We start from the raw sequence: 25,651 nt of genomic DNA on the forward strand, positions 1-25,651 counted from the left end.
AGACACTCATGAAGGTCTGGGTCCAGTCCCATGGGCTACGGAGAGTCATAAGGGCTCCCATTTGGTTGATTAATCAATCCAGTGTAGGGTATTTGGGGTGAAGCTCTCCCTCCGTTGTTTTCCTCAGGTGTCTTGTCACAGCCTCGGAAGGCTGACTAGCACGGAGAGGAATGAGAGCTCCTTTCCCAGTGAGCGAACATCACCATCGCTATTGGAATTTCCCTTACACGACTGACAGTCCCTTCTATCAGTACTGTGAGATTTTTCTGATTGAGAAAGGAACAGAGACGGAGAGAGTGCTGAGGGCGGGGTCCTACTGGTTATTTCTCATTTTTAAACCTGTGGATATTGAACTTACTATCTACGGGCTTTCTTTTTTCCTTAATCACCAATATCCACTCACTAGTTAAAAAAAAAAAAATGAGCTAAGTAAGATCAAAACATGGTTCCAACAAATGGCTCGCCTCTGTGTAACTTTTGAGGAATGAAGAGTTGACGGTGGCCCTGTTTGCTGGTCTTACACAGCCTCCATCCGTCAACTTTAAGTGACTCTCATTCACTGGTCTTATGGACCCCTCCCCATTCACTGTTCTCTGTGACCTCCATCCATGAGTCTAATGGACTCTTCATGCACTTGCCACTTGCAGGTTTTCAGGGTCTTCCTGGCTTCTCTGGTTGGAAACTTCTGTTTTTTTTTCCCCCAACAGGGGGAGTAAAGCTTATCCCCCAAAGCCTGGCTTACAGGTACCTCATTGGTCCCCACTGAGAGAAATGCTGCTAGCCTCCTGTTCCCTAAACCACTAACCAGACTGGACCAGATACTTAGTGCTTGCTGATGAAGTGAGTCCAAGGATGAGGATGTGCTGCTGAGTGGAAGCCTGTGATTTTCATGCTCTGGTCTTGTCGCCTGGATGAAAGAGAATGAGTTCCTACAGAAGAGCCTCTTCACTTCTTACTTGTCTTCAAGAGGGCTCGGTGAATAATTGGAATTATGCAAATTAGCATGCACCACATAGGGAATTGAAATTGTTCCCTAGCAGGCTTGCTGACAGGCTGGGAGACTCACAGGTCCTTCCTGGTAGCTGGGCTGGGTTTTACTCCTCTGCATTCATCCCTATCTCCCTCTCCCTCTCCCTCTCCCTCTCCCTCTCCCTCTCCCTCCCTCTCCCTCTCCCTCTCCCGTCTCTTGTCCCTCCTCCTCCCTCTCCCTCTCCCTCTCCCTCTCCCCCACCTCTCCTTCTCCATCTTTTTCCCTCTCTTATCCCCTCCTTCCACTGCTTGTGGACGTTGTACATCGTGGTGCGCACTAGGCTCCGCACCACGATGTACAACGTCCACAAACAGCAGGTGACTTACATTCTGGCTGGGACACCCACCACCACCACGTCTCTTCTCTCCCCCTCTTCCCTGCCTGCTCTTTCTGTTTTTGCTTTTTTTCTTAATGTGTAGATCCCTTTGCCACCTCTTTTTAAAGATGTTTCTATGTTTGAATTTAGACATTCAATTACCTTTGCTCAAAAGCAATTAAGTTCCACCTTTTACCCACTGAGCTGAGGACTCCCTGTGAGCATCTTTTCGTTTTTAATAAGCAAAGCCATCTTCAAAGAGGCAAGGAGGCAAGGTCATATGGATACATCTGAAACATGCTGTGTTTGCAGATTTTAATGAGTGGTGCATATATATATATATATATATATATATATATATATATATATACATATACGTGTGTGTGTGTGTGTGTGTGTGTGTGCGTGTGTGTGTGTGTGTGTGTGTGTGTGTGTGTGTGTGTGTGTGTGTGTGTGTGTGTGTGTGTGTGCGTGTGTGTGTGTGTGTGTGTTTAAATCTTTCATCCCTTTAAGAATATTCACACCTAAAAGTTAGGGAAGGTCTGGGTTTTGTTTTTTTTTGCTGTGGAAAGACATTGTTTTATCTGAGGTTTTGTTTTGTTTTTTTTTTTTTCTTTTCTTTTTCCTGGAGCATTAAAAACAATTATTTTGCCAGGTGGGTCACCTTGTCTTGAGTTTATAGAAAAAGTTATATAGAAAAACAGATACATGTGGGCTGGAGAGATGTCTCTGTGGCTCAGAGCATGCATTCCTTCTGCGGAGGACCCAAGTTTGCTTCCCAGCACACACATGGGGTTGAGGGAAAGGAATCAGAATGGTTTGTAACTCTGATCCCGAGGGATCTGACACCCTCTGTGGCTACCCAGGTCACTGCACTCATGGATAGTACACACAGAGCTTCAGTTTGGATCCTATAAAGTATGGTAAAGGCAGGAAGGCCCAAGCCTGGGGACTCTGCTGTGCTCCACAAAGAGTGGCTGATGTTGCCAGACATTATGCCATAGTACTGGTGCCTTCCTTCCCACATCTGGACGTCATATTTAACTGCAGCCCATGGGTGCAAGGTGCCTTAGCTGCCAAGCACCCATGGGTGTATAACATCTGTGCTGCAGGTGAGAGGGAAACACCTATTGGTTGTCACTCGGGTGTCTTTAGTCCTCCTAAGTACACTTGTGCTGTGGGGATTTGTCATAGATCAAGTTCAGCCTGTCCCCAGAACCTTTGCTGCCCCACCTCACTAAGACCCATGGATAACGTGTGTGCCAAAGTGAAGCACCCTGGGAATGGGATAGTGGCCCTGGGAAAGATATCCTGGAACCTTCCATGTCTGTGTCTGTGGTTCCTTGGTGTGGAGATGGTCACCCCAGGAAGCTGAAAGGGAAACGGTGATCCTCACACTTTGTCATATCTAACCTCTGCACGTATGGAGGTTTCTGACATCTGATATTGAGCCCCCGTGTTATTTCAGTAATCTGGGTTGTGAGTAGAAAGTGAACCTGAGTGAACAAGTCTCAGGCTAAGGCATCCTTGCACGGCCTTCTTAATTCAGCTCCAGACATCCCACCCTTGTTCTTCAGGTCCCCCTAGAAAGCAGAGCTCCCGTGGGCTAAAACAAAGATTGCCCTGACCCATCAGTCATGCACAGCTTCCTTCAGCTTCCTGTGTCATCCTGCCTGCTGAAGGTTCTGGTGGTGTGGTCACTGCCTTTATTCCTTGGCGGCATCACCTCCACAGCATCTCATGGGGCCGCCAGATCTCTACCCTTGAATTGCCCTTCCAGTTCCGGGGAGTTCCATGCTCACGGATGGGACTTGACTCCTGCTTTGCATGTCCAGATCCTAGCAGGCTTGTTGAACCTTGCCGTGGGAAGTACTGGAATAGTATTCAGTGGAATAAGAATGATAGTTTTACAGTCCTATTGAGAGATGGGTGGATTTTGAGTAGAGTAAAAATAAAGTGTGCTTTTCTGGGAAGAGAAGGCTTTGTTCATCCCAGCTCTGCAGACTGCACAGGCTCCCCGGGCCGCCTATGTTCAGCACTTGGCAGGCACACAGCAAATACTACTCAGCTACAATCCTTGGAGCTCCGCGTAGATTTCATTCCTCTTTCACACATTATTTCTGTGCAGATTCCGTGCCTGTGCTTACTAAGTAGCCTGCGTGAATTTTTGAGAGGGGATGGCCAGGGAGCCTCCGACAGGTTGTTACTAGCCTTAGAATTCAAGTGGAATAATAAAGAGACACCAGATGGCTGGACAGGTTTTGATGTCTGCACGCTTTATCTCCCTCTACTGGTCCCATCAGGAAGTTCGGCTCTGAGAACGTGCAGCTAGCCAGCCACACATAATGAGGGGAAGCAGTTGAGCTTCGTCCTCCCCAAGGGTGCTGCTGGCCTAGCCTCCTCTTAGATCATTGAATGCTTGGTGGGGAAAGCTATTAATGCTTGGGATGAAGCACAATGTTTCACCCAGGAATTCCGCATCTCTGGAGTTGGATTAAGCCAATTAATGACTCCCAATCAATTACCCTGCAGTTTCCTCTAGTGTATGTAAAGTACCATGGCAGTGTTCAGTAACAGACTGGGAAGGGAAAAGGCAGTGTGTGGCATTGCGTGTGAAGCTGCCTGTCAAATGAGAGTCTGGGCAGCAAGGATCCTGCTGAGGGTGTGTGTCGCCAGCAGCCCTGACCTCCAACATGGGCTTTATAATTCTACATTTTGACTTAATCTGGTCTCTCACGCTCCAGGAACAGTGGTGTCATCCCTTGAGGAGTTCCTCTGTACATGACACTTATGCAAGTGGTAGGCTAGAGCAGGTGCACACTCAAACACAGAGCTATTTGTGTCTGGTCCACTTTATAAATCGACAACATGTATTTGGGAACTAGGAAGAGGAGAGGTCACACATGCCAGTGGCCACTGACTAATTTCTGTGAGGTCATTTTTATAATGTACACTGGGTCCCATTCATCTTGGCAGTGCTGCCTACTGAGAAACACTGGGGTTGCCCTGCTCCTTCCACGTCGTCAGTAATTACAAACATTAGTGCTCCCTGTAGGAACAGCGTGAGTGCTGCGCGTCTATCTACTGGCTTCAGTTTTGAGGTCTGGGTCCATTCACATCCTTCTTGGAGGCTTTGGGTAGCAAAAGTTTTCTCCGTAGGGATGGGACAGAGCCCCTGGGCTGGCTGTGGATGAGGTTTCATAGACAGGGACCACATATCTGTATGGGCAGGTGCCATTGCTTGCCTCCATTGGTCAGGAGTCCTAGAGCAATGTTTTCTACACCACAGGCTAGTCACCATCACTGTCACCTCTAAGGATGATTGAAGGTGACTGGGCAAAATGGGGAGCCAAGAGAAAAATCTGAGGACAGATTGATTACCTGTGTGTGTGGGGGGGGTCTTAGTATGAAAGAACTTTCTCTGTGCTGGACCCCTTGTCAATCGGTCTGTCCCCTGTAGCCATTCAACTCGGTAAACACTTAGCTCTCTCCTGAGGCTGTAGATGACTCTGTAGAGTAGGAAGTTGGTACAGTCAGAGGCAAGGACGGGAAAGGGCTACTGAGGTGGGCTGGGAGAGTGTATTACCATGGGATGGAAGAGGGTAGAGAAGGACCCCAATGCTGGCCTCAAGGCTGCTTGATCAGGAGCTCCTGAGCCAGGTGTGGAGGGCACGGATTTGACTGGCCTAGTGAGAGGGGTCCAAAAAGCACACAGGAAGGCACCGGCATCTACTTACCCAAGATGCCACAGCCAACATAGATACGATTTGACCAGATAATGTCTGTGTAAGGGAGGTGGAGGAACAGTTGGTATTGGGGGATGTGGTATCTGGGGTGCCACGTGACTCATGCAGATGCCTCTTGGCTGGCAATATGGATAAAGCTGGGGTCTGATTCCACTCCGTGCTGGTTCACCCTCAGCAATGTATGAGCTGTGAGCCTTGGGTCATCCGTCTGGAACTGCAGAGGACAGGGACTGCACCACTATAGTATGGAGCCAACAAAAGAGATCGTGAATTCAGCAGGCAAAGTTCTTGGTTTCCTGAAAACCTACAATGATCTTCACTCCTATTTCTTCTTCCTCCCTACTGAGTGACAGTCACGTCCAGGGCCTTCTATTCAGAAAGATTCTGAGCAGGTCCTTTTCTCTTTGCAGGTGCACCATGGAGCCCTTCTGTCCACTCCTGCTGGCAAGTTTTAGCTTGTCGCTTGCCAGAGCTGGCCAGGGCAACGACACCACCCCAACAGAGAGCAACTGGACCAGCACAACTGCAGGTAAGGACCCCTAACCTGTGCCTACCTGGCCCTGCTGCCTCACAAACTGCCACCTCCCAAGCACCTAGGACTGCTGGGAAAGATGTCCAGTGGCTCTTCCTGAATGCCAACTAGGATACTGGGTATGTACCTAGAACCAGAGCCATCTAAGTGTGTTCAAGAAAGATGTTCCACCTGCTAGGGTCGGGGTAGGGATCAATCTTGGAAAGAGGGAGTGAGAAAGTCTGTAGAGGGCCATCCAAATGGCTAAGTGAGACAAAGTGCTGGCTGTCAGACCTAATAACCTGAGTTCGATCCCTGGGGCCCACACAGTGGAAAGGGAGAGAACTGATTCCTGCAAGTTGTTCTCTGACTTCTACAAGTGCACTGTGGCATATGTGCTCTCTCTCTCTCTCTCTCTCTCTCTCTCTCTCTCTCTCTCTCTCTCTCACACACACACACACACACACACACACACACACACAATTGGTTAATTCAACAATACATTCTGAAAAATCTGACTGTGTAGCGCCCTGCTAGGAGCAACTATGACCAAATACTGACCAGGAGGTTGAGCAAATGTGAATATTGGCTTGAAGGTTTGTTGTGTAACTTTTCCTGAGGAGAGATGAGTAAACATCTAATTACTCAACGGAGGACACTCACCATAGACCCAAGAAATGACTGTATCTGTGCCTAGCTTGGTGAGCCAGTAAGTTTTGGGGGATTACTTAGAGAAGCATGAGTGACTCAGAGGCAGCTGCTTCACTGGTAAAAGCCCACTCCAGCCTGGGTGACAACTCATGAAAGCTGTATCACCACAGTCTCCTGCACAGTTTGTAGGCAGCCCCACGTAAGAGTCCCTCCACCCCAACCATACCCCCAGGCAATTTGCCTCTGGATTGTAAAACTTCAGGGCCTTGTGAGCCTTATAGCTTTATGTTTTCTGAGCTCCCTGCCTTCCTTTCATGAGAATATGTTTGAATCTGGAGCAAAAAACCATGTAACAGGGCTAATAATGTTATTACTTGTCGTTTGTTAATAGTCTGTAATATTGATATGTGATGAGGTTTCCTCTTTTAAAAGAACAGCTGTTATTTTTCTAGGTAAATGTGGAGCATTCTTGGGTGTGTCATGGCTTCCAGGAGATAGAGCTGAAGTGGACAGCATTGTCCTAGCCTCACTGGAACGTTAGGACAGATACACCCCAGGGCAGGCATAGGGGTTATTCTTGTCTGTTCCCACATCTTGTAGTTTAAATATTAAAGAAGAAGAAAAGGCATACAGGTGCCCATGTGACATCAAGAAGGAACCTCAGAGACATTTCCACCCATAGAAAGTAGCTGTAGAAACCCCATGATGCAGACTAAGGTAGGATTCCATTGATGGGAACTATCCAGTACCTGAAAAGCATGGGCAGGGAGAGTAGTGAGCAGTCGCTAGGATGAGGGTGGAGACAAGAGGGGGTCTCACTGGAGACAAAGAAATACTCTTAACATACAATACCATAGCCAGAGCTGCCTAACCCTGGCAAGGGACCCACCATACATTAAAAACAAGTTCATTTTACATGTAAATTTCATCTCAATTAAATGAATAAATATTATGCAAAGCCAAAGTGAGGAAGAGAAGGTAGAAAAGGACAAAAAAAAAAAAATCCCAACCAAACAAGAGACAGGTTCAAATCCTGTCTCAGCCACCTGTTAGATGGGTAACCTGGAAGCACTCACTCTATGCCTCCTCTATGCCCCTCTGTGCCTCCCTTCCCCAACTCATGAGGTACAGAGGCAGTGGGCATTACGGAGACAAGCAGGCTGGGCAGTCTTCAGAGCATAACCGAATTCCTCAACATCTGACTTTTGCTGTAGTCAACAGTGGTCAAGCTCCAGTCATCTAGCCAGTCTCTGATACCCAGGAGTTCTGATGCTTCAACCCCTCATCTCCTTCATTGTGAATTTTGTGGGTTGTGCTGCATACAGAAAGAACTAGGCTCAGGACAGATGGGTGAGGTCACGGACCTTCCCTAAGGAGTTGGCAGGGATTCCCTGAAGCGTGTCTAGTGGCAAAGTCAGAATGAACCTGCCATGGCAAAGGCTGGCCCCTATCTTTGCACTTGACTCATGCCCATCCATCCCTTCCTACACACTTGCTCCGTTCCTTACAGGGCAAGGTCTACCCACACTGGGGCAGACCATCTGCTTCCTTCAACATAGAGATTCGAGTGTTAACCTCATCCAAAATCCCCTCCGATGGTAGTCTTGAAATGTTTTTGCAGCCATGACCCCATCAAGTTTACACATGGAACTGAGCAGCATGTTTGGCATTGGCCCTTGCAAGGCTTAAGGAGGACTCAAATTATCAATAAATATCCTTACCGAAAAAGCTTCTTAGAAAAGGTCGGTGGAATTTGGTGCTCTCCCATTGGGTCAGAGGTTCAACTTTCACCCCACTCAAGGGCTTTACAGGGTTTCCAGACCATAGACTAATTTCCCACAGGCGCAGTGGTGTCCCCAAGGGAAGGGAAGAAGCACAACCCTACCACGAACTCAAACACCTGAGAGAACACTCTGGCTGTACTGTCCTTCCTCCCTGCCCTGACATCCACGGCCACAACAAACAAAAAAAACCAGACACCGCGTGCAGGCCTCTCTGCACGTGGCTTTCCACATGCAAGGACGTCATCATGTCCTGTGGCACCGAACATCTTACTTAGACTTGCCCCCAGGACAGTGACCTTCAAGAACATTCACTGAAGTTTCTCAACCCACATCCCTGACTTTCCTCACCAAACACTACTCAGCTGGCTATTTAGGGATCCCGGGAAAGCTGTCTGCACATCCTAGTAAACATCTCGAAGCCACTGGGAACAGAGCATCTGACCTGTCAGAGTCCTGTGACAGCCCCACAGGTGGTCCCTCAGGGTGATTTCCAAGTTCATTTGAGAGCAAAATGTATTGGTTCATAACATAACCGTGGGCAGGAAGTGTTGCTTTCAAGAAGAGAAGACATGACTTCAGCACCCAGAACAGAAACTTGCTCTGGTTAGGTCTCCTCTGGGGCTCAGCACACTAGCAACTGCTCTGATCTCACTCTCAGGAGCTACGGAGGCCTCAAGTTACATGGCTGCTCCTTTGTCCTGCAACTTGGGAGGGCGCCTCAAGTGCTCTTTAAAAGATCTGGCCCCTGAAAAATCGTGAAGTATCTCTTGAGGGTTAGCACATTGCCAGAATGTGCCAGAACAACAGGAAATGGTTTCCTTTCATCTCTGGCCAAAATGAATTCAATATTCATCATGACACATTTTTTTAGACAAAGAATTCATTATAAATATGTAAAAAAAAAAGTTGTGAAGAAATGTTATTATCCATAATACATACAGGAAGAATCCTTAATTTTAGCATGTGAAAGAGCACATTAGGAAAATGGATAATGTTCTGGTTTGCTTTGCTACTGCCATGACAAACTCTATGACCCAAGCACCAGGGAGGCAAGGGTTAACTTGGCTTACATATCTCGTCATGGTCCACCATGAAGGAAAGCCAGGGCAGGAGCTAAAACAGGAACTGAAGCAATAATCATGGAGGAATACTGCTTAGTGGCTCGCTCACTGCCTCGTGCTCAACTAGCTATCTTATACAGCCCAAGGCCACCTACTTAGAGACAGTGCCACCTCCAGTGGTGTGGGGCCTCCTACAGCGTCCAATAATAAAATACCCCGCTGACATGAGCATAGGTCCATCTGAACAAAGCAACCCTCAGATAATTCCGGGGTGTGTCGAGTTGGCAGCTGAAGCTATTAGGAGATGTCAAACACAACCAGGCAAAATCAAAGCATCTAATTAATTCCATTTTAATCATCAAGCAGAGGTTCTGAACTCTCGAGATATTAGAGAAAATCAAGTTAAAATGCTATTGCGCTTTTGCCTGACTGAAAGTGGAAGAATCACTAGCACACAGGAGATGGTGTCTCCCGTGTAAACCCCAGGCGAGCCTAGAAGTCAGAGGCTTTGGGAGGCCATCTAGATATTGCTCCTCTTGTTTGATAATGACTGTAGGAGACACAAAGATCCACTTTTAGGAGACGCCTACAGAAACCCTGGTGAGACAAAGTGTGCGGGTTAGGTTAGCCTGGAGAGAGGCTCAGTGGTTAAGAGCACTTGTTGCTCTTCCAGAGGACCCAAGTTCGGTTCCCGGCACCCACATGGCCCTTCACAACTAACTGGAAACTTCAGCTCTAGGAGATCAGACACCCTCTTCTGGCCTGCATGAGCACCTGCACACACGGGGTACAAATACACAAAGACATATACCCACCTGAAAACACATAAATAGGAATATCACTTTTTTTTTTTTTAATGTACAAGTACAGGGAACAGAAAAGTGGGAAATAGCCTCAAAAACCCATGCCATCTGGGCCAGTCCAAAGTGTAGGATGGCAAGCAGTCAGGACACAGAATGAAGAGGCTCACCTAGCGTGGCAGCTCTCGGGGAACAATGAGAGATGTGTGTTTCACCCAGTCGCTTCATACATAGCATTTGTGTTGGGATATATCATCAAGCAGGTTATTCTTTGTCATCAGTTCATCTGTTTTCCTTCCCTAACAATTTGTAAAATAACAGTACTTCCTTCGGTCATGCGATCTTGGATCCCAGGGGAGATTCGTGAGTCTAATTTATTTACCAAGCCTTCATGAGTTTAGCGTCACAGAAGAAAAGGCAGGGGAAGTTACACTCACAACTTCGTGCTAGGGAAACAAAACAGTCCACCTATGTGTGTTCTCTCTGACTGGGCTACTTGGAATGTTTATCATACGCCTCTGGCCCGAGAAGCTTTGTGGACTAGATCCCAGAAAGTGCTCCAGAGCAGTCCTCCAGGGACTGTTGTCTCTTCCCAGAGCACAGTTGCTCACTGTGCTTCCTGTCTTTCCTTTTCCTCTTCCTCTTCCTCCTTCACTTTAACTGTGCCTCCTCACTGGGGACCCTGTAGACATGTAGACTGTCCCTCGTTGGAGGGGTACTATCTGTGGCTGATTGGTGCAGAGTTCCATTGGGTCTAGAAAGAGCTTCCCCAGGCTGGCCCATGCTCTTCTGCCTGGGTCCTTCTGACACAGCAGATGAGTCACTGGGGGAAAAATCTGTGTTCAGAGTAAAACAGTGTCAGGTCCCACTACACACATAAACTCTTGTCTTTCTAGTGTCAGGACCAGATTCTGTGTAAGCAAATGTGTATATACACACACACGCAGGTATGCCTATGCCTAAAGTACTCCCTTAAAACACACATGTAAAACACACATGCACTCTCTTATCACATACAGTTGGGGAACCCAACAACACTTTAGGGAAAGGGCTGAGTCATCTAGAGAGACCCATCTGCACCTCCCCACTCTGGCCCTTTTCTCACCCCACCCCCACCTCCAAGTGAGTGTGAACTGGAAACAGAATGTGACCATAGGATATCCTCTAGGAAACCTCATGCCTCCCTGGGTGGAACACCACTGGGACCAAGGGGACATTACCTAGTATGCACCAGGATTTATTTCCTAGCCCACATTGTTTATCAAAATTTATGTTAAACCTAATTACTGACCAGCATCCACAATTTCAAAAACATTTCATAAAGCATGGGCTTCTTCCTTTGCAGTATTTGAGGCAAGAAGTAGTACAGACCCATCCTCCCAAAGACTCTGACACTGTAGCCAGAGCATACCCCATGGCTCTGGATGTTCTGCTACCCTTGGGAAGCCTGCGAGGTTCTGGCCCTGACCTCTGCCTTCCTGGACAAAGAACATTAGAAGTAACAGAAACCAAATTGAGGGATAATGAGTCCCTCTGAGCCATCCTTCTGCCTTTGTGACAATCTATGTGGGGCTTGTGTCATCCAACTCATGCCTTGTGGGATCCCCATTTTTCTGTCACTGCAGCCTGTACTCTGAGAACATGGTCACAGAGGCTGGACCCTCGAGTCTTTGACAGAGCCCGGGGAAGGATTGGCAGGGTCAGAGTCCCTCTGTCTATGGCGAGGTGGACCTTGTAGCCAAGCCAGTTTAGTAGCTGCTTCTGTAGAGCAGAGACTGAACCAGAGGCTGACCTCTGGGCAATGCAGAAGTGGGTAGTTTCACCATGGTGACACACTGAGAAAAGACAGTGAGCATTTCCTGAAAAGAAGGAGGAGACTGCCCACACTTTCTAGTGACCTTTGACCAAAAATGGATGGAGTTGCATCAGGGTACCCTGAGCAGTGGGGCTCCCTGGGATTGGCTTAGCTCTGCCCTTCAGGGCCAGGCAGCTCTCTGCAGCCCAGGTTAAGCTTTGATGCCGGTCCTAGCCTAGGGTATACCATTTTCTGTGGCCACAGACATGGAAGTCGTGGGCCAGGCTGCTCCTAAAGGGCCCCAGCTGGGCAGTGAGCAGGTTTGGAGTATTCCCCTGAGGGAGGGACAGATATTCCTAGCCATTAAGTCTAATATATATACCTGACCTTGTACATAATGGAAACCAGCTCCTCTGAGCCAGGGCCACAGATGGCAGACTGTGGGTCATCGCCTGTAGATTACATGCACCGGACGGGGAAAACCATGACATTTCAAACTCCTTCCTGGAGTCCTGAGTTTCTATGGACCAGGGTGGCACATGGGAGGAAGGACATGAACCCTGCCACACACATTCTGCTTGGGAACAATGTTTGGCACTTCTGGAACTCAAGAGGATGGAAATCTAGCTACTCACCTCCGGGGCCTCCCATGGGGACCTGCTCACTCCTGCCAGCATGTGTTCACCAGCTGCAGAACATAGCTCCTCTGGACCAGTTCACAGGAGCCACACTCATTAACTGGAGTAGCAGGCTTTTGATGGGGCCCTTTGGGTGGGAGCTTTGTGGTGATAAGAGAGCACCCTAATAGGTTGAGAGAACGGGTCCACTGATGACCACAAGGACACCAAAGGCAAGGTGCAAGGGCAGGAGTACGTGTCTGTCTGAGGAAGGTGGACCTGGGAGGTGTGAAGGAAGGGTGAGCTAGTTCCAGGAAGCCAGCAGTCTCTATGACAAGGAATTCACGGCTCTGAAAAGCCAGGCCATTGTGTGCCTATTCCTCAGTAACTGTATCAAACCTTGGGACCAGGCTGTTTCCTTAATCCTGGTGCTTCTGATTCATCTGGGTTGGGACACAACAACTGTACCCTGAGGGGGAGCCACCTTCCTCCACCTCCTCAGTGAAGAGAGAGGCTGGGTCAGAGATGCTTAGTAGAATAGCTGGGCTGGGCAGTGGTGGTGCACGCCTTTAATCCCAGTACTTGGGAGGCAGAAGCTGGAGGGGTTTCTGAGTTCAAGGCACCCGGGTCTACAGAGTGAGTTCCAGGACAGCCACGGCTGTACAGAGAAGAGAAACCCTACCTCCAAAATCCAAAGAGAGAACGAGAGAGAGAGAGAGAGAGAGAGAGAGAGAGAGAGAGAGAGCTGATAAGCAGGGTACATTGTGATACGAGGAGGTCAACCTTCATCAGGGTCCTTGAACAAGTCCCACCATTACACTCCTCTGTCCCCTGGGAAGAACTGATGGGAGATAATCTGTAAGCTGTAGGTAGCATGGGGAGTACCCAGGGGCCTGATGGGGTCCCTGGAAAGAACTGATGGGAGATAATCTGTAAGCTGTAGGTAGCATGGGGAGTACCCTGATGGGGTCTCTGCCCTCTGCCACCCCGCCCACCCACAGGCCCTCCAGACCCTGGTGCGTCCCAGCCGCTGCTCACCTGGCTGCTGCTGCCTCTGCTCCTCCTCCTGTTCCTGCTTGCAGCCTACTTCTTCAGGTAGGAGTGTCCCCAGGCACTGACGTTCTCTCACCAGCTCCTATGAGGAAATGAGTGTGCTGGAGGCTGGGGGTGTGGGCCCAAACAGCTCAGACAGTGGCTGGCCAGGCCTGAGCTGCCACACAGCTCAGCCATGAGCAGCAGAAAGAACTTTTCCCGGCTCACCTGGTGGGTATCACCACACTCAGGGCTTGGGGGTTCCCGAGGTGCTGAGACTTAACACATCTTGTGTGTGCTTCTAAGGTTCCGGAAGCAGAGGAAGGCGGTGGTCAGCAGCAACGACAAGAAGATGCCTAACGGGATCTTAGAAGAGCAAGGTATTGTACACTGGGACTTGGTACAGGGGGCAGGCATTGGGCTGTCCCTCAAGCTTGCCTCTCTCTCCAGCTCCTCCTGGGCTCTCGCTGCCACTTCCTAGTAACACAGTGTCTGTTTCAGAACTTAGCGTGAGAGGTCGTTTTCCTGCAAGAGAGCGGATGTCTGAGACATTTCAGTTTGTGAGGTTTTTTTTTTTGTTTGTTTTGTTTTTTTTTTTTTTTTTTAAGAGACCACTCATATCCTGTCAGTTTAGCAGGGCTTTGCCAAGTAACATTTCTCACTGAAGCCTTTGAAATCATCCCGTGATAAGGCTCTAACTCACGGTGAGGAGTGTTCAGATGTGACGGTAATACCTCAGGATCAAGCTGGAAAGGGCACTGCTCTGCCAAAGCTGTTCACTCTTGACAAGGAGCGTCAGTTGAGGGGACATGCCTAACTTAGATTCCAGCTGTGTTCTAACTTGTAAATGCTGCTTATGAAAGTTTGTTTTTCTTTCTCTGTGTTCCAATGGTAAGACAAAGCAAAGGTTTTAAACGTGCAGGTTCTAGCTGAGTGGGGGTGGCATGGGCTTCTAATCTCAGTATTCAAAGGCACTTGTTGAGGCAGAAGCAACACAGGTTCAAGGCCAGACTGAGCGATATAACAAGATCCATCTACAAATGGCCAAGGGACCTGGGGATACAGCTTAGTGGCATAGCACCTACCCAGTGTATGCCAAGCCCCTGGTTTTTTTAGCAACGACTAAAAACACAAAACGCTGGCTCACAACAGTGATTCCAGCTTTCTGTTAGAACTTCCTGCAGAGCTTTGAGGTAACGTGCACGCCGTCAGAACTCAAGCGACACTTTAGAACTCCCCCAAGGTAATAAAGGAACTAACGCAACCCCACAGATGGGAAGAATATGAGGAAGAGAAGGCTCAGCTGAGCAGGGCTTGGGGGAATCTGCGCTCCCACATAGACCATCATACAGCTCCGGTGCATCTCAGTTCTGCATCCTGCCCTTCTCACCTCCCTGCACAGCCCAAAAGCCAGTGCGGAGGGAAGAGTGTGGCTGGGAGGGGCAAGGAGCCCACAGGCTTCTACCAGCTCATCTGGCTGCAGCCGAAGGGTGTCTCGGAGAAGTCTCAGTGAGCTCTGCAGATGGGACAGGGCCTTTTGCAAAGGTGACAGCTGATTTACTCTACTGACCTTACGGAACCAGCTCCCTCTCTGTGAAGAGAAACGCCAGTCCCCCCGGCAGCCCTTGGTAGTGTTCCCTCCTCCCCTGCTTCAAAGATGGTTTGTCTCTGCCTTGTAATGCATGAGATTTAAGGAATCGGGACTGTGCATTGCCAAGATTGGGAGGCTGCAGACAGAGATCCTGGCAGACCCCCATCTGCTCTGAGTATATACCCAGAGCCCCGTGATTACTCTTCTCTGGATCCAGTTGCAGCATGAAGCTGCCATGGCTCTTGTGTGGAGGGAGCATGGGCTAGAGGGAAGGCTGAGTGGTGGGTGAGCTTGCAAGCAAGATCAAGAATACAGTGTCTGATGGACAGGAATGCTGCCACCACTTGCTGAAAATAGGGTGTGTTGGGAAGGAGATGTTTGATTCAGTTGCTCAGAGCTGGGTTAGCCTCAGGGTGAGCGATTTGAGAGGATTGGTCCCCTCCCATTGTACAGATCCATCAGGAATGCTGTCAGACCATCTAAGGGATGAGTCAGCCATGGGCAATGGAACTAAGTGGCTTCTCTGTTGCTCCTGGCCCTACAGAGCAGCAGAGGGTGATGCTGCTGAGCAGATCTCCATCAGGTCCCAAGAAGTACTTCCCCATCCCCGTGGAGCACCTGGAGGAGGAGATCCGGGTGAGATCTGCGGATGACTGCAAGCGCTTCCGAGAGGAGTTCAATGTGAGTGTCCCAGGTCTCGGCCATCTCGAGGAATAGCAGGACGGTCAGAGCCAGTAGTTCCAGGGACTCGGAACTTTGTGTCACTTGCGGTGCTGCTCAGAAGTGGGGTCTGGGGAGCCCAGTCACTAGTGCGGTGCCCCTCACTGGTGCTCTTTGTTCTTTATGAAGTGAGATGGTTGAGCCTGATGCTCCCGGTGGTTGCTGCCAGCCCCATTATTGGGTACCATGGTATGACAGCAGCTGTGATAAACACATAACTCTACCATGTGGTGCGTGGCGCAGATGGCAGTTTTATGCTGAAGGACACAGAGAACCTCCCACAAAGCGTCTTGTCATGGTCCCCAAGAGGTTCATCTTCTAATCAGACCAGCACTGGTCCCTCTGGGCAACCATCATGGCACATCTTGTCATGGTCCCCAAGAGGTCCAGCTTCTAATCAGACCAGCACTGGTCCCTCTGGGCGACCATCATGGCACAGTTCAATGGTTATGGAGACTGTCTGCAGAGGACACTAGCTCATGTTCAGTGTGTGTGAGTCTCTGCTGTAGGGGGTGAATCACTCCCACACCCTCTGAGGAGCAGTGGCTCACTCCATGCCTCTGCCCACTGGCAGTCTCCATTGTCATTCTCAGAACTCTCAACTCAAGACACAGTACACATTGGCCACCTAACCCTTAGAGTTTTCATTTCCTTTTTTATTTTATACGTATGTGTGAGTGTGCTTTGTATACGCGTGTGCACCACATGTGTGCGGGGCCAGAGGAGGCCATCAGATCCCCTACAGGATCCCCTGCAGTTACAGGTGGTTGTAAGCCACCAAGTAAGCTCTGAGAACTGAACCCAAGTCCTCGCCAAGAGAGGAAGAGCTCTTAATCTCTCAGTCATCTTTCCAGCCCCCAAGTTGTTGATTGTTTAATGACTGTCACATGGGTAGGCATGAAGTGCTATTTTGAACACAGAGCCCCGCACTGTCGGTGTTCTGAGGGAGTTTGTTCAAGTCTTCACCCTGGGTACAGGGCTGGGAGATGAACGTGGGGCCAGAGTAAGAGTGGGCATCCCTGGATGGCTGCCTTGGCCTGGCTCTGTCATAACAGCTATTGTACTCCAGGTCACTTCCAACAACGGTGTCTGGGGATGGAGGTTCTATGACAGCATGGATATGAGCCTCCCAGGTGATGGACTTTTTAAAAAAATGCCGTGTGGTTGTTTGTAGAGAGGGGGCCAACCACGCAGAGATGCCTGCAAGGGCCTGGGAGGGCTGTGGTAGGCTCTACCACAGTTTACCCACTTGTCAGCCTTACATCTTCCTCTTTAGCTTGCTTCCCTTTTTATTGCTGCCAAATGTGTTTTCCTCTTTTTCTTTTTCCTCTCTCTCTAAATTAGGTCATACTGAAAGACAGCACCAAGCATTGTTGTTAACTTACAACTTAACACCAGAAGTTAATTCTCCATTTTTAAAATAGCTGCTGCTCACATTGCTGGTAGGAGCTTGTCCCTCCTCTGCATCTCCCACTTCCCCTTCCAGTTCTGCTGTCATATGTGGGGTGCCAGGGACCAGACTGTTATTGGAGGGTCCTGGAGTGGGGCCAGGAGCAGGCTGAGGCAGGTGAGGGGGACTTGGCTCAGGTGCAGAATTCAAGAGCACCGGGAAAGTGCAGCAGGCAAGATCCTGGTCCCATAGCTTATCTAAAATATCAAAGCAGGGGAAGGCCAGGGCCAAGAAGTGGGAGTGGGTGGGTAGGGGAGCAGGGATGGGGGGAGGGTATGGGAAACTTTCGGGATAGCATTTGAAATGTAAATAAAGAAGATATCAAATAAAAAATATTTAAAAAAAATATCAAAGCAAAGGCAAGCGATGGTGAGGGGAACAGATTGGTCAATCTCAGAGAGAACAACGGCTGTGTATCTCCCTCCCTGCTGCCCGGGGCTCCACTGTGGGTGGTGTCGAGCAGATACGGAGTCTACCATTATTGAACAGTTTGATGTTTTTCACCATTATGAATTTTAAACACTAAGTTAGCTTTTTAGAAAGGATGAGGCCGCTGATGAGATGGCTCAGCCGGTAAAGGCACTGGCTGCCAAGGCTGACAACCTGACTTCAATCCCTGAAACCCGCATCACGGAAGGACAGAGCTGTTTCTTGAAAATTGGCCTCTGACCACCGTGTTCATGGCATGACATATGTGTGTGTGTGTGTGTGTGTGTGTGTGTGCACAAGAGCAAACAAATGTTACCTAAAAATTTAAGAAGAAAACATACGATAGAAAAGATGGATCCCCTGTCAATTTTATACTGGAAACAAATGATTCCCTCTTGGGTTCCTCCCACCCTGCCTCTTTGTGGCCCTCAGTTGTGCAGAGTCCTACTACCTGTAGAGGTACAGTGTGGGGTAAGAGCGCAGACAGCCTGGCTCCTCTCTCCATGGCCACACTCCTACGACATCCCTCTCCTGTCCATATCAGCCAGGCCAGTTTTCAGAGAACACATTTAAGTTTCCTACCCCTTCCTCTCTCTGGTCTGACACCCTCTCCTAAAGGTCATGAGATCTGGATAAGTCTCAACGCGTATTTGGACATTCCTGTATTGCTAAGTCCAGGTTTAGGTGGCCATGAACTTGAGGATAAGAAGGACTTTGGCATTCAGATCATCGGGAGAATGGGATGAATGTTGGAACCCGTTTGTCTGTGTACTATCCTGGCCCGGAAGACTTGGGCCATTCCCTTAACCTCTGCCTCAGTTTCTTCATCTGTGAAGTAGGGATTTTCCCTGCCCTGTGGGGCTTTGATAACACTTAAACCAATAAGTAACAGGTAACTTACAGATAAGATGCTATGTGCTAGCTCCTCCTGGAAAGGTAGATCTCTATCCTGTTTCCAGTTCCTGACTTCAGTCCCAGAAAAGGAGGCCTCTGGTAAGCGTTTTCCGCAGCTCTGATCCAGCAAGCTGTGCCAAGCCTCCCTATGATAAATACAATAGAAATACGTACATATTTCCTCAGGACTCGATGGAACAAACCAGACCTCCTAGAGTGTACACAAAGAGTCACTGCTGGCTGACCATCCCCAGACACTCTTACTTCCCTGGGGCTACCAAGCAGCTGAGAAACCTGAGGTCCTCAGTAGCCTGACAGCAGGAAAACGTGCTGGGCCCAATCTGTGCAGGGAACTTCTCAGCTTGCTTGGCTCTGGGATTGTGTATGGAGCACAGAGAACTCTGCCCACCTCCCCTTGTCCTGTCCTCCAGGAGCCTGGGGAGGCAGAGTGAACCACTGCATCCCTATGGTCCATATCTGAGAGACACACAGCCGTGGAAGGGTGGCCAGAGCCTGATTCTTCTTTATACTCGGGCTCTGCTGGCCATCACGTTGCCGCTACCTTACCTTCCTTTGTTTAATCCAGCTTGTTGTTTTTAATAAGCCTTATTTTCAGAACAGTTCCAAGCATGCAGAACAATCGCGTGCACGCTGGAGTGTTTCCATACACTCCGTCTCTCCCACGGAGCATGTTCCTCTGTCATGGGCCCTCTGCAGGGAAGTGGTTCATGTATTACAATTAATCATTGCTGCTGGCGGTGTTATCACTGAGTCCCTTGAATCTGCTCGTTCTTGAGGTTTGCCAGATGCACGGATTCATGTGCCAATGTGACATTAACATGCCTGGTTTTTGGCATTCCGGGTTTAAGCTTTCTGAGAAGGTCCTGGGATGTCAGCACAAATTCAGTGTCCACTTAGGGGCAAGGGGTAATGCCAAGCCAGCACTGGTGGTGCGTCTGAGCTCAAGGAGCCTGGGTGTTCTTAGCTAGGGACAAAGTTGAGAAGTCCTCATTGGCATTGCTAGGATGACCTCTGGCCCCTCCACACTGACCCAGGCAGAGCCTCTGCCTGTGGCTATGAGATGTGGTGGACCCAGAGCAGAGGAGAGAGGTACTCTACAGCACCTTGATGGAAGCCCTTGTGGGAACTGAGTCGGCCACTGAAGAAGCTCGTGTCTGCTAGAGGGAGGTCAGTGCCCGGATATAAATGAGAACAATCTCAGGACATCAATGGATGTTATCTGAGGCGGCTCTATGAAGCCAGATCCCAACTCCCAGGACCCTAAAGTGGCACACAGAGAGCAAGAAGACCCTCATGTTTCCCTGTGCTTGAGCAAGGGAGTCCTTTCAGGCTATATTACTAAGGTCTATCTTTTCAGTCAAGTGATGTTGATCATGCTTTTAACATTGTTCATTTGGTCTGGTCCCATGTCATCTCATCATAGGCCAGTTGTAAGGGAAGCCATGTATTTTCTCTGTGCTTGACATATCACAAACACATCTTCCTTGGTGCTCAGTGGAGCTAGGTCCAACCAGAGGAAGGCTTAATGTTGAAGGGCATGATTTGAAGTTCAAGGTGCTCTTTATCCTGGCTCATTTGAGCACAAAGAGGAGGAGCCCAGAAGCAAGCAAACAGCAGACAGCTGGAGGGAAGCAAGCATCAGAGTCAGGTGGCTTTTGTGGTAGAAGGAAGTAGAAAGCCACATGTCCACTTTACTCCCAGATGTGACGATTCTCAGTTTTAGCATCGTGGCAAAGTGATACTTCCATTTCACACTGATACTCCTAGGCTGAGGCCAGTGGTCATTAACGGGGTACATCTTAAGCCGCAAAGAGTTCCAAATTTCTAGGGGTCTTTGGGGGCTAGGAGAATCAGCATTTCTCAGGAGCTTCTGGCCTTGACCCTGCTCATCTGACCTTACAGAGACAGTGGAGTCCTGGGTATGGTGAGGACTGCATCTGCAGTCACTCTCCAGGATCCTGCTTCTCTCCTGAAGCTCAGTTGAGAGGTCTCAGCACTTTCTTCTCGCGAGTCTTTGCTCCTCTGTCTCATGCATCAGAACTCCTTTGGGATCAGTTCACCTGTACTCAAGGAGTCTCTGCCTGGGCCAAGACCTGGGTGAACTGGGGCATGGTAGGCTATATTGTGAGTGAGTTCCTGACCTCACAAAGTTTAGGATCTAGAGAGAAGACCCTGAAGAAAGCCTGTCTCTGTGTGTCATTCATTGTCTCCCACGTGTCTAGAGTGGGACCTGATGGGAGACATGGACAATAGAAAGATGGTAGTATTAATTCCTGGGCTTGTTAGTGTCGCTAATGGGTTTGGATTCATTAGTGTTCAACCAACTCTCTGTTTCTTTCCAGTCATTGCCATCTGGACACATACAAGGAACCTTTGAACTAGCAAATAAAGAAGAAAACAGAGAGAAAAACAGATATCCCAACATTCTGCCCAGTAAGACTTGTTGTTGTTGTTGTTGTTATTGTTGTTGACTGTCTTTGCATGATCTGTGATATGCTGGTTACACTTGGCACTGTTTTAGAGCTTGCTGGTGATTATGTTGTGACTGTCCCAGGGAATCCAGAGCCACCCTGCCTGAGTGCCCATTTCCTGGCACAGGGCGCTGGCATCTTTGCTGCTGCTGGCCACTCTGGTTGCTAAGCAGACAGGAAGCAAGCTGGGCAGGAACGCTTCTCAGCCTTGGGCACAAGCAGGCAAGGCCTCTCTTGCCAGCTTCAGTCCTGAGTACCAGTCTAGGCCTGTTGGTGGCCTTAAGCAGTACCTTCTTTTATAGTTAGTGTTTGATTAAACCCAGAACAAGTCCTCAGTGAGATTTATACCAAAGACCAAGATGGTAGAAGGAAAGGCCCACAAGGGTTTGGCACCCTTGAGGTGCTAAACAAACCCAATTCTAACTTCAGCAGGAAACAGCAAACATGGGCTGGGGAGTGTGGTTGCCAAGGAAGTGTCAGAGTTAGGGTTAAGGCTGCTGTGGTCTGGGCATCTTGTGACCTGCTGTTGCTGGCTGAGTCTAGGCCTGAGGTGTCTGTCTCACCCCGCCAGGGCAAACCTTGCATGTTCTCAGCCAACTTTTCAAAAGCTGGCACAGGAGAGTTGCGACACCCCGCCTAGCCCACAGCCCTCCCATCCTCCCAACCACAGCGTCACCCTTCAAGCCCACAGAAGAGCAACCACAGACAGCTCCACTAAGCTCAGGCTTGAATCCTGAACAGAGGCCTCCTACTGGTTCCAGAGACCTTTGCTCTTAAGGAATGCCTGGTGGGGTCAGGAAGCAGGCTTCAGTCAACTTCAGTGTGTACATGGAGCTGTGACCTGCCCAATATACAATCCTAGATTTCCAGCACTTTCTGGAGCAGCTTGTCCCTGCTGTTCATGTATAAGGTTTACAAGTGACTTTTTTGTAAAGGCCACCATGATTCTGGGATCCAACCAAACCTGGAGTAATTAAGAAATGGGTTTTTGTTTGCCAGGGCCAAGGCAGGAGGGCCAAGTTGTAAGGGTGGTTTGTCCCAAGTTTAGACTCTGGACACAGTAGCTTTACTGCTGGGTGGGTTGTGGAGATCCAAGGAAGTTACTGCCGTGGCTCAATAGCTCAAAGAGCAAGAAGATGTCTGTGCTCTTCAGAGAAATTTTTATCAACTGATAATTGTGATTCTCGAACCGTTTTAACTTCTAATTTAGTACTTCAACTTCCTAAATGAGTTTAATTTACACCTTGGTTTGGCCCTCATGTGTTTAGGGCCACCTTAGGGCCAATGGCATTCAGGGCATCTTGCCTAACTTTTTCTCTTTATTAGTAAATCTACTATCCCCTAAAGCCAATACCCAAAGTCTTAACCAAGAATATTTCTGAGCCAGAGGTAGCAACTCATGCTTGTAATCCTAGCAGCCTTCAGGCTGAGGCAGACAGCTCTCCAGATAGGGGCCAGCCTGGGCTACATGGCAAGCAAGACCCTGCATCAGAATGGGGGAGGGGAAAAGACAAGAGTGAGAATGGGGGATCAAAGAAAGGAGAAAAAGACAGAGACAGACAGAAAAGGAGCCAGAGAGTCAGAAAGCGGAATGCTAGTTCCTGGTAAGAACTCTGGAACAGAACTCATGGTTAAGTTCCTGCAACAGGCACTGGTAGGGTGCTCAGCTCATCAAGGAATCACTCTAGCACAGGCTGGGTGCTTTCCAAAACCTTCCTGCTGTACACGAGGCTGGGCTGGATTACAGAAGAAAGCCAGTCTGCCTTCTCCCCATATGCAAGTGTGGCAGCACTCCAAACAGTTCTGCTCAATGCGTCCCTGCCATAAGTTCCCCTGCCCCTGCCCCAGAGTGAGGCCTCATCCCTCGATACCCAGGAGTAACACCTGACTTAGGGTGTTGACAGCTCTCCGGAACTGTGGGTACATGGTGTGTTTCACGGGGGTAGTGGGCTGTTTGTTGTTTGTTTGAGTTTCCTACAGTATGGAAACAGCACGCCCGTCAAGGACCAATAGTGACATCCAGTTAAGGAGAGATATGCCTGGCTATGTTGGAGCTTTGGTCCTGCTGGGGCAATACAGTGGACTGAATGTCATGGAGGCAGGTTAGGATCAACAAGGTGGGATGGGAGGACCCAATGCCCCCAGCTCCAGGTGCCCCTGCCCTTCCTAGTTCACCCCAAGCCAGGGAAGACTTGCAATAGGTTCAAAGATGTCCTTGGGCTAAACTGTAATGTTGACCTTAGCCTGGGATTCCCAAAGACTTGGGCACTCTGTGTCCAAAAGGCTGAGGGCTTGCATGCCTGTGGGGACTCTCTGTGGCCAGCAACCCGATGGCCCTCCGCTGGAAGGATGCCACCGCTAGTAATTTTAGAAAGTAGTGTTTTGACAGCAAAGTGTGACTTTTCAGACTGTAGACCCAGGAATCTCTTAGAAGATGTAAAGGTCCAAGGCCATGCAGATGCCATTTTGCCCTGTGTTTCCGTAACTGTTCCCTGGTGTAAGTCATTCTAAAATCTCTTCAGCCAGTGTGACATGTGGTGTGGCACAATTGTTTCTATCCTTGAGACCCTGAATGGGAATGTGTTGATATGTGGCAGTAGATTTGGGGTTTGTCATCCTGGCCAGCATGTGCGGGCTAGTAAGTGTCCCCAGAGATGTGCCATTCCCTCCTCTGCCCAGAGTTGGACAGATGCAGCTCAGCAACGAAATTCAGGGAGTCTGAGATAACAAATGACAGCTCAGCCAACAGCCTTCTATGTAAAAATGGTCAAGGCCCAAGCTAGCCTGGAACTCTCAATCCTCCTGCCTCAGCCTCCTCGGTGCTGGGACTACAGACCTTTCCGCATCAGCCACCTTTTACACAATCCATTGATGCTGTGATACAGCAGCAGCTTCTGTGGAACACAGGCCCGTGGGGGAGCAGGGTCACAATTACAGTTTAGCCCTGACTTCAGCTCCCAGATAGGCAGTATATCGCAACACCCCACACCACATATTACCATCCCACATACACCATGAACTGTCCACTATAACACATATCACACCACATACCACGTATACACATTGTACCATACACCACACATAATAAACTCACAATCGGCTTGTCCTACCATGTAGCACATACTCAGCACACTCAAGCATATATACATACCACACATGTATAACACACAATGCTACAAAAATATACACAGCACATATAACCATACAACAATTTTTAGCACACTTAAGTATATGTATATATCATGCATGTAAAACACACAATACCACAAAAATACACAAATCATACACATACAGCACACACACACCCCAGCATATATATATCAACACATCCTTAACACAGATCACATGTGTGTAACACATAACACATAGCACCACAAATATGCATATACAGACACACACACACGCGCGCGTGTGTGTGTGTGTGTGTGTGTGTGTGTGTGTGTGTGTGGCTTCCTTCCAACTCTGAAAAATGCCCCAGGGAGCCAGCTAGACTCCCATAGTCAATGGTCTAACATGGGCAAACCCAGCTACCCTCCAGCACTGGGGCAGATGGTGAAGGATAGATATTGGAGTTCAGAGTTCCAAACCCTTTACCCACATGTCTTCTGGAAGCTGGCGTGAAAAGACCTAGTTCTGTATCCTGAAGTCCCTTATGTGTACCTGCAGTTGTTCATGTTTGGACCCACTGTGAGAATATGATCACTACACTTGCTGCTGTCTGTGTGATCATGGGGCCTCATCTTTTCCTCCCCTAGCTGAGGCACAAGTGAACCATGCAGGGCCCAACAATGCAGGGGCACCCCACGCTGACCTCAAGGGGAGGCCTGGTTACATCCTTCCAGTGACTGACTCTTAGGTAAAAGACATCCTGGGCTTCTGTAGCTCATTGTTCTAACATCAAAGGTGTTTTCCCCCTGCTTTTTCCAGATGATCATTGCAGAGTGATTTTGAGCCAAGTGGATGGAATCCCCTGCTCTGACTACATTAATGCTTCCTACATAGATGTAAGTGTACTGGTTTCCTTTCCCCTGCCTTAGCATGAAGTCAACACTGGGCACTCGGGGGCTGAGTCTAACCACGATGTGTAGGTGCCCACCACTCTGATCCTGAGCACTTGTGGTCACACTGAAAGCATGAGGCCATTGTGCCTTCCCAGCTTGCATTTGCACCAGAAGTCACAAAGATAACAAATCCAGTGAGGCCAATGACCGCAGTGGACGGACACTGGAGGTGTTTGGTTTAGATCCTTACAGTGCTGACAAATTAAACCCACCGATGCATTTGACTAAATAAACCACAGTGGGCCATGGAATTTAGTTATCTTTGAGATATCATTTAAAGTTTTAAATTTATTAAAATACAAAGAAATAAAGGGGTTTGTACACATGAGCCCATTTAAAAACATCAATCAGTATGTTGTCTGCTTGTGTGTGGGAAAACAAAAACACGGTCGTGAAGGCTGCAGGAAAGGAACTCTGTTACCTTTGAGATTGCTGGGGTGGTTTTTTGCTGTTGTTGTTATTTTTGTTTTCGTGTCCTTTTTCTGTTTTCTACATTCTCTTGGGTGGATCTTTCCTGCTCTTCTATGAACAAAGTAGTCCCCTAGTCAGAGATAATTGGGTTTGACTGGATAATTACGGGTTTGACTTCACTTTTCTAGGGCTACAAAGAAAAGAACAAATTCATAGCAGCTCAAGGTAAGCGTTTGATTTCGCTCATGTCTGCATGGTAT

The 25,651-nt window shown here is 48.8% G+C and overlaps 1 protein-coding gene and 1 long non-coding RNA gene across 3 annotated transcripts in view; one reads left to right on the forward strand and one right to left on the reverse strand.

Moving 5' to 3' along the window:
• The window catches only part of Ptpre (protein tyrosine phosphatase receptor type E), a 143,736-nt gene that overhangs the window by 97,285 nt on the left and 20,800 nt on the right, over nucleotides 1-25,651 (forward strand). Inside the window, exons 3-9 of one of the 2 annotated variants that reach the window (XM_021221436.2) lie at nucleotides 5,503-5,621; nucleotides 13,313-13,406; nucleotides 13,650-13,723; nucleotides 15,479-15,615; nucleotides 20,791-20,881; nucleotides 24,847-24,923; nucleotides 25,580-25,616. In XM_021221436.2, the coding sequence (XP_021077095.1) occupies nucleotides 5,510-5,621; nucleotides 13,313-13,406; nucleotides 13,650-13,723; nucleotides 15,479-15,615; nucleotides 20,791-20,881; nucleotides 24,847-24,923; nucleotides 25,580-25,616 (622 nt within the window). In that variant the 5' untranslated portion in view covers nucleotides 5,503-5,509. Of the gene's footprint in view, nucleotides 1-5,502; nucleotides 5,622-13,312; nucleotides 13,407-13,514; nucleotides 13,575-13,649; nucleotides 13,724-15,478; nucleotides 15,616-20,790; nucleotides 20,882-24,846; nucleotides 24,924-25,579; nucleotides 25,617-25,651 lie in introns of those variants that run through there. The other variant, XM_021221444.2, reaches the window with a different exon arrangement.
• LOC110338181 lies at nucleotides 9,932-13,446 on the reverse strand. Its single transcript, XR_002381289.2, has 3 exons — nucleotides 13,350-13,446; nucleotides 12,330-12,495; nucleotides 9,932-10,735 (listed from the first exon to the last, which is right to left on the reverse strand). It is a non-coding gene; the product is annotated as an uncharacterized LOC110338181 (long non-coding RNA).

This window comes from Mus pahari, chromosome 1, assembly GCF_900095145.1.
Source record: "Mus pahari chromosome 1, PAHARI_EIJ_v1.1, whole genome shotgun sequence".
NCBI lineage: Eukaryota > Metazoa > Chordata > Mammalia > Rodentia > Muridae > Mus > Mus pahari.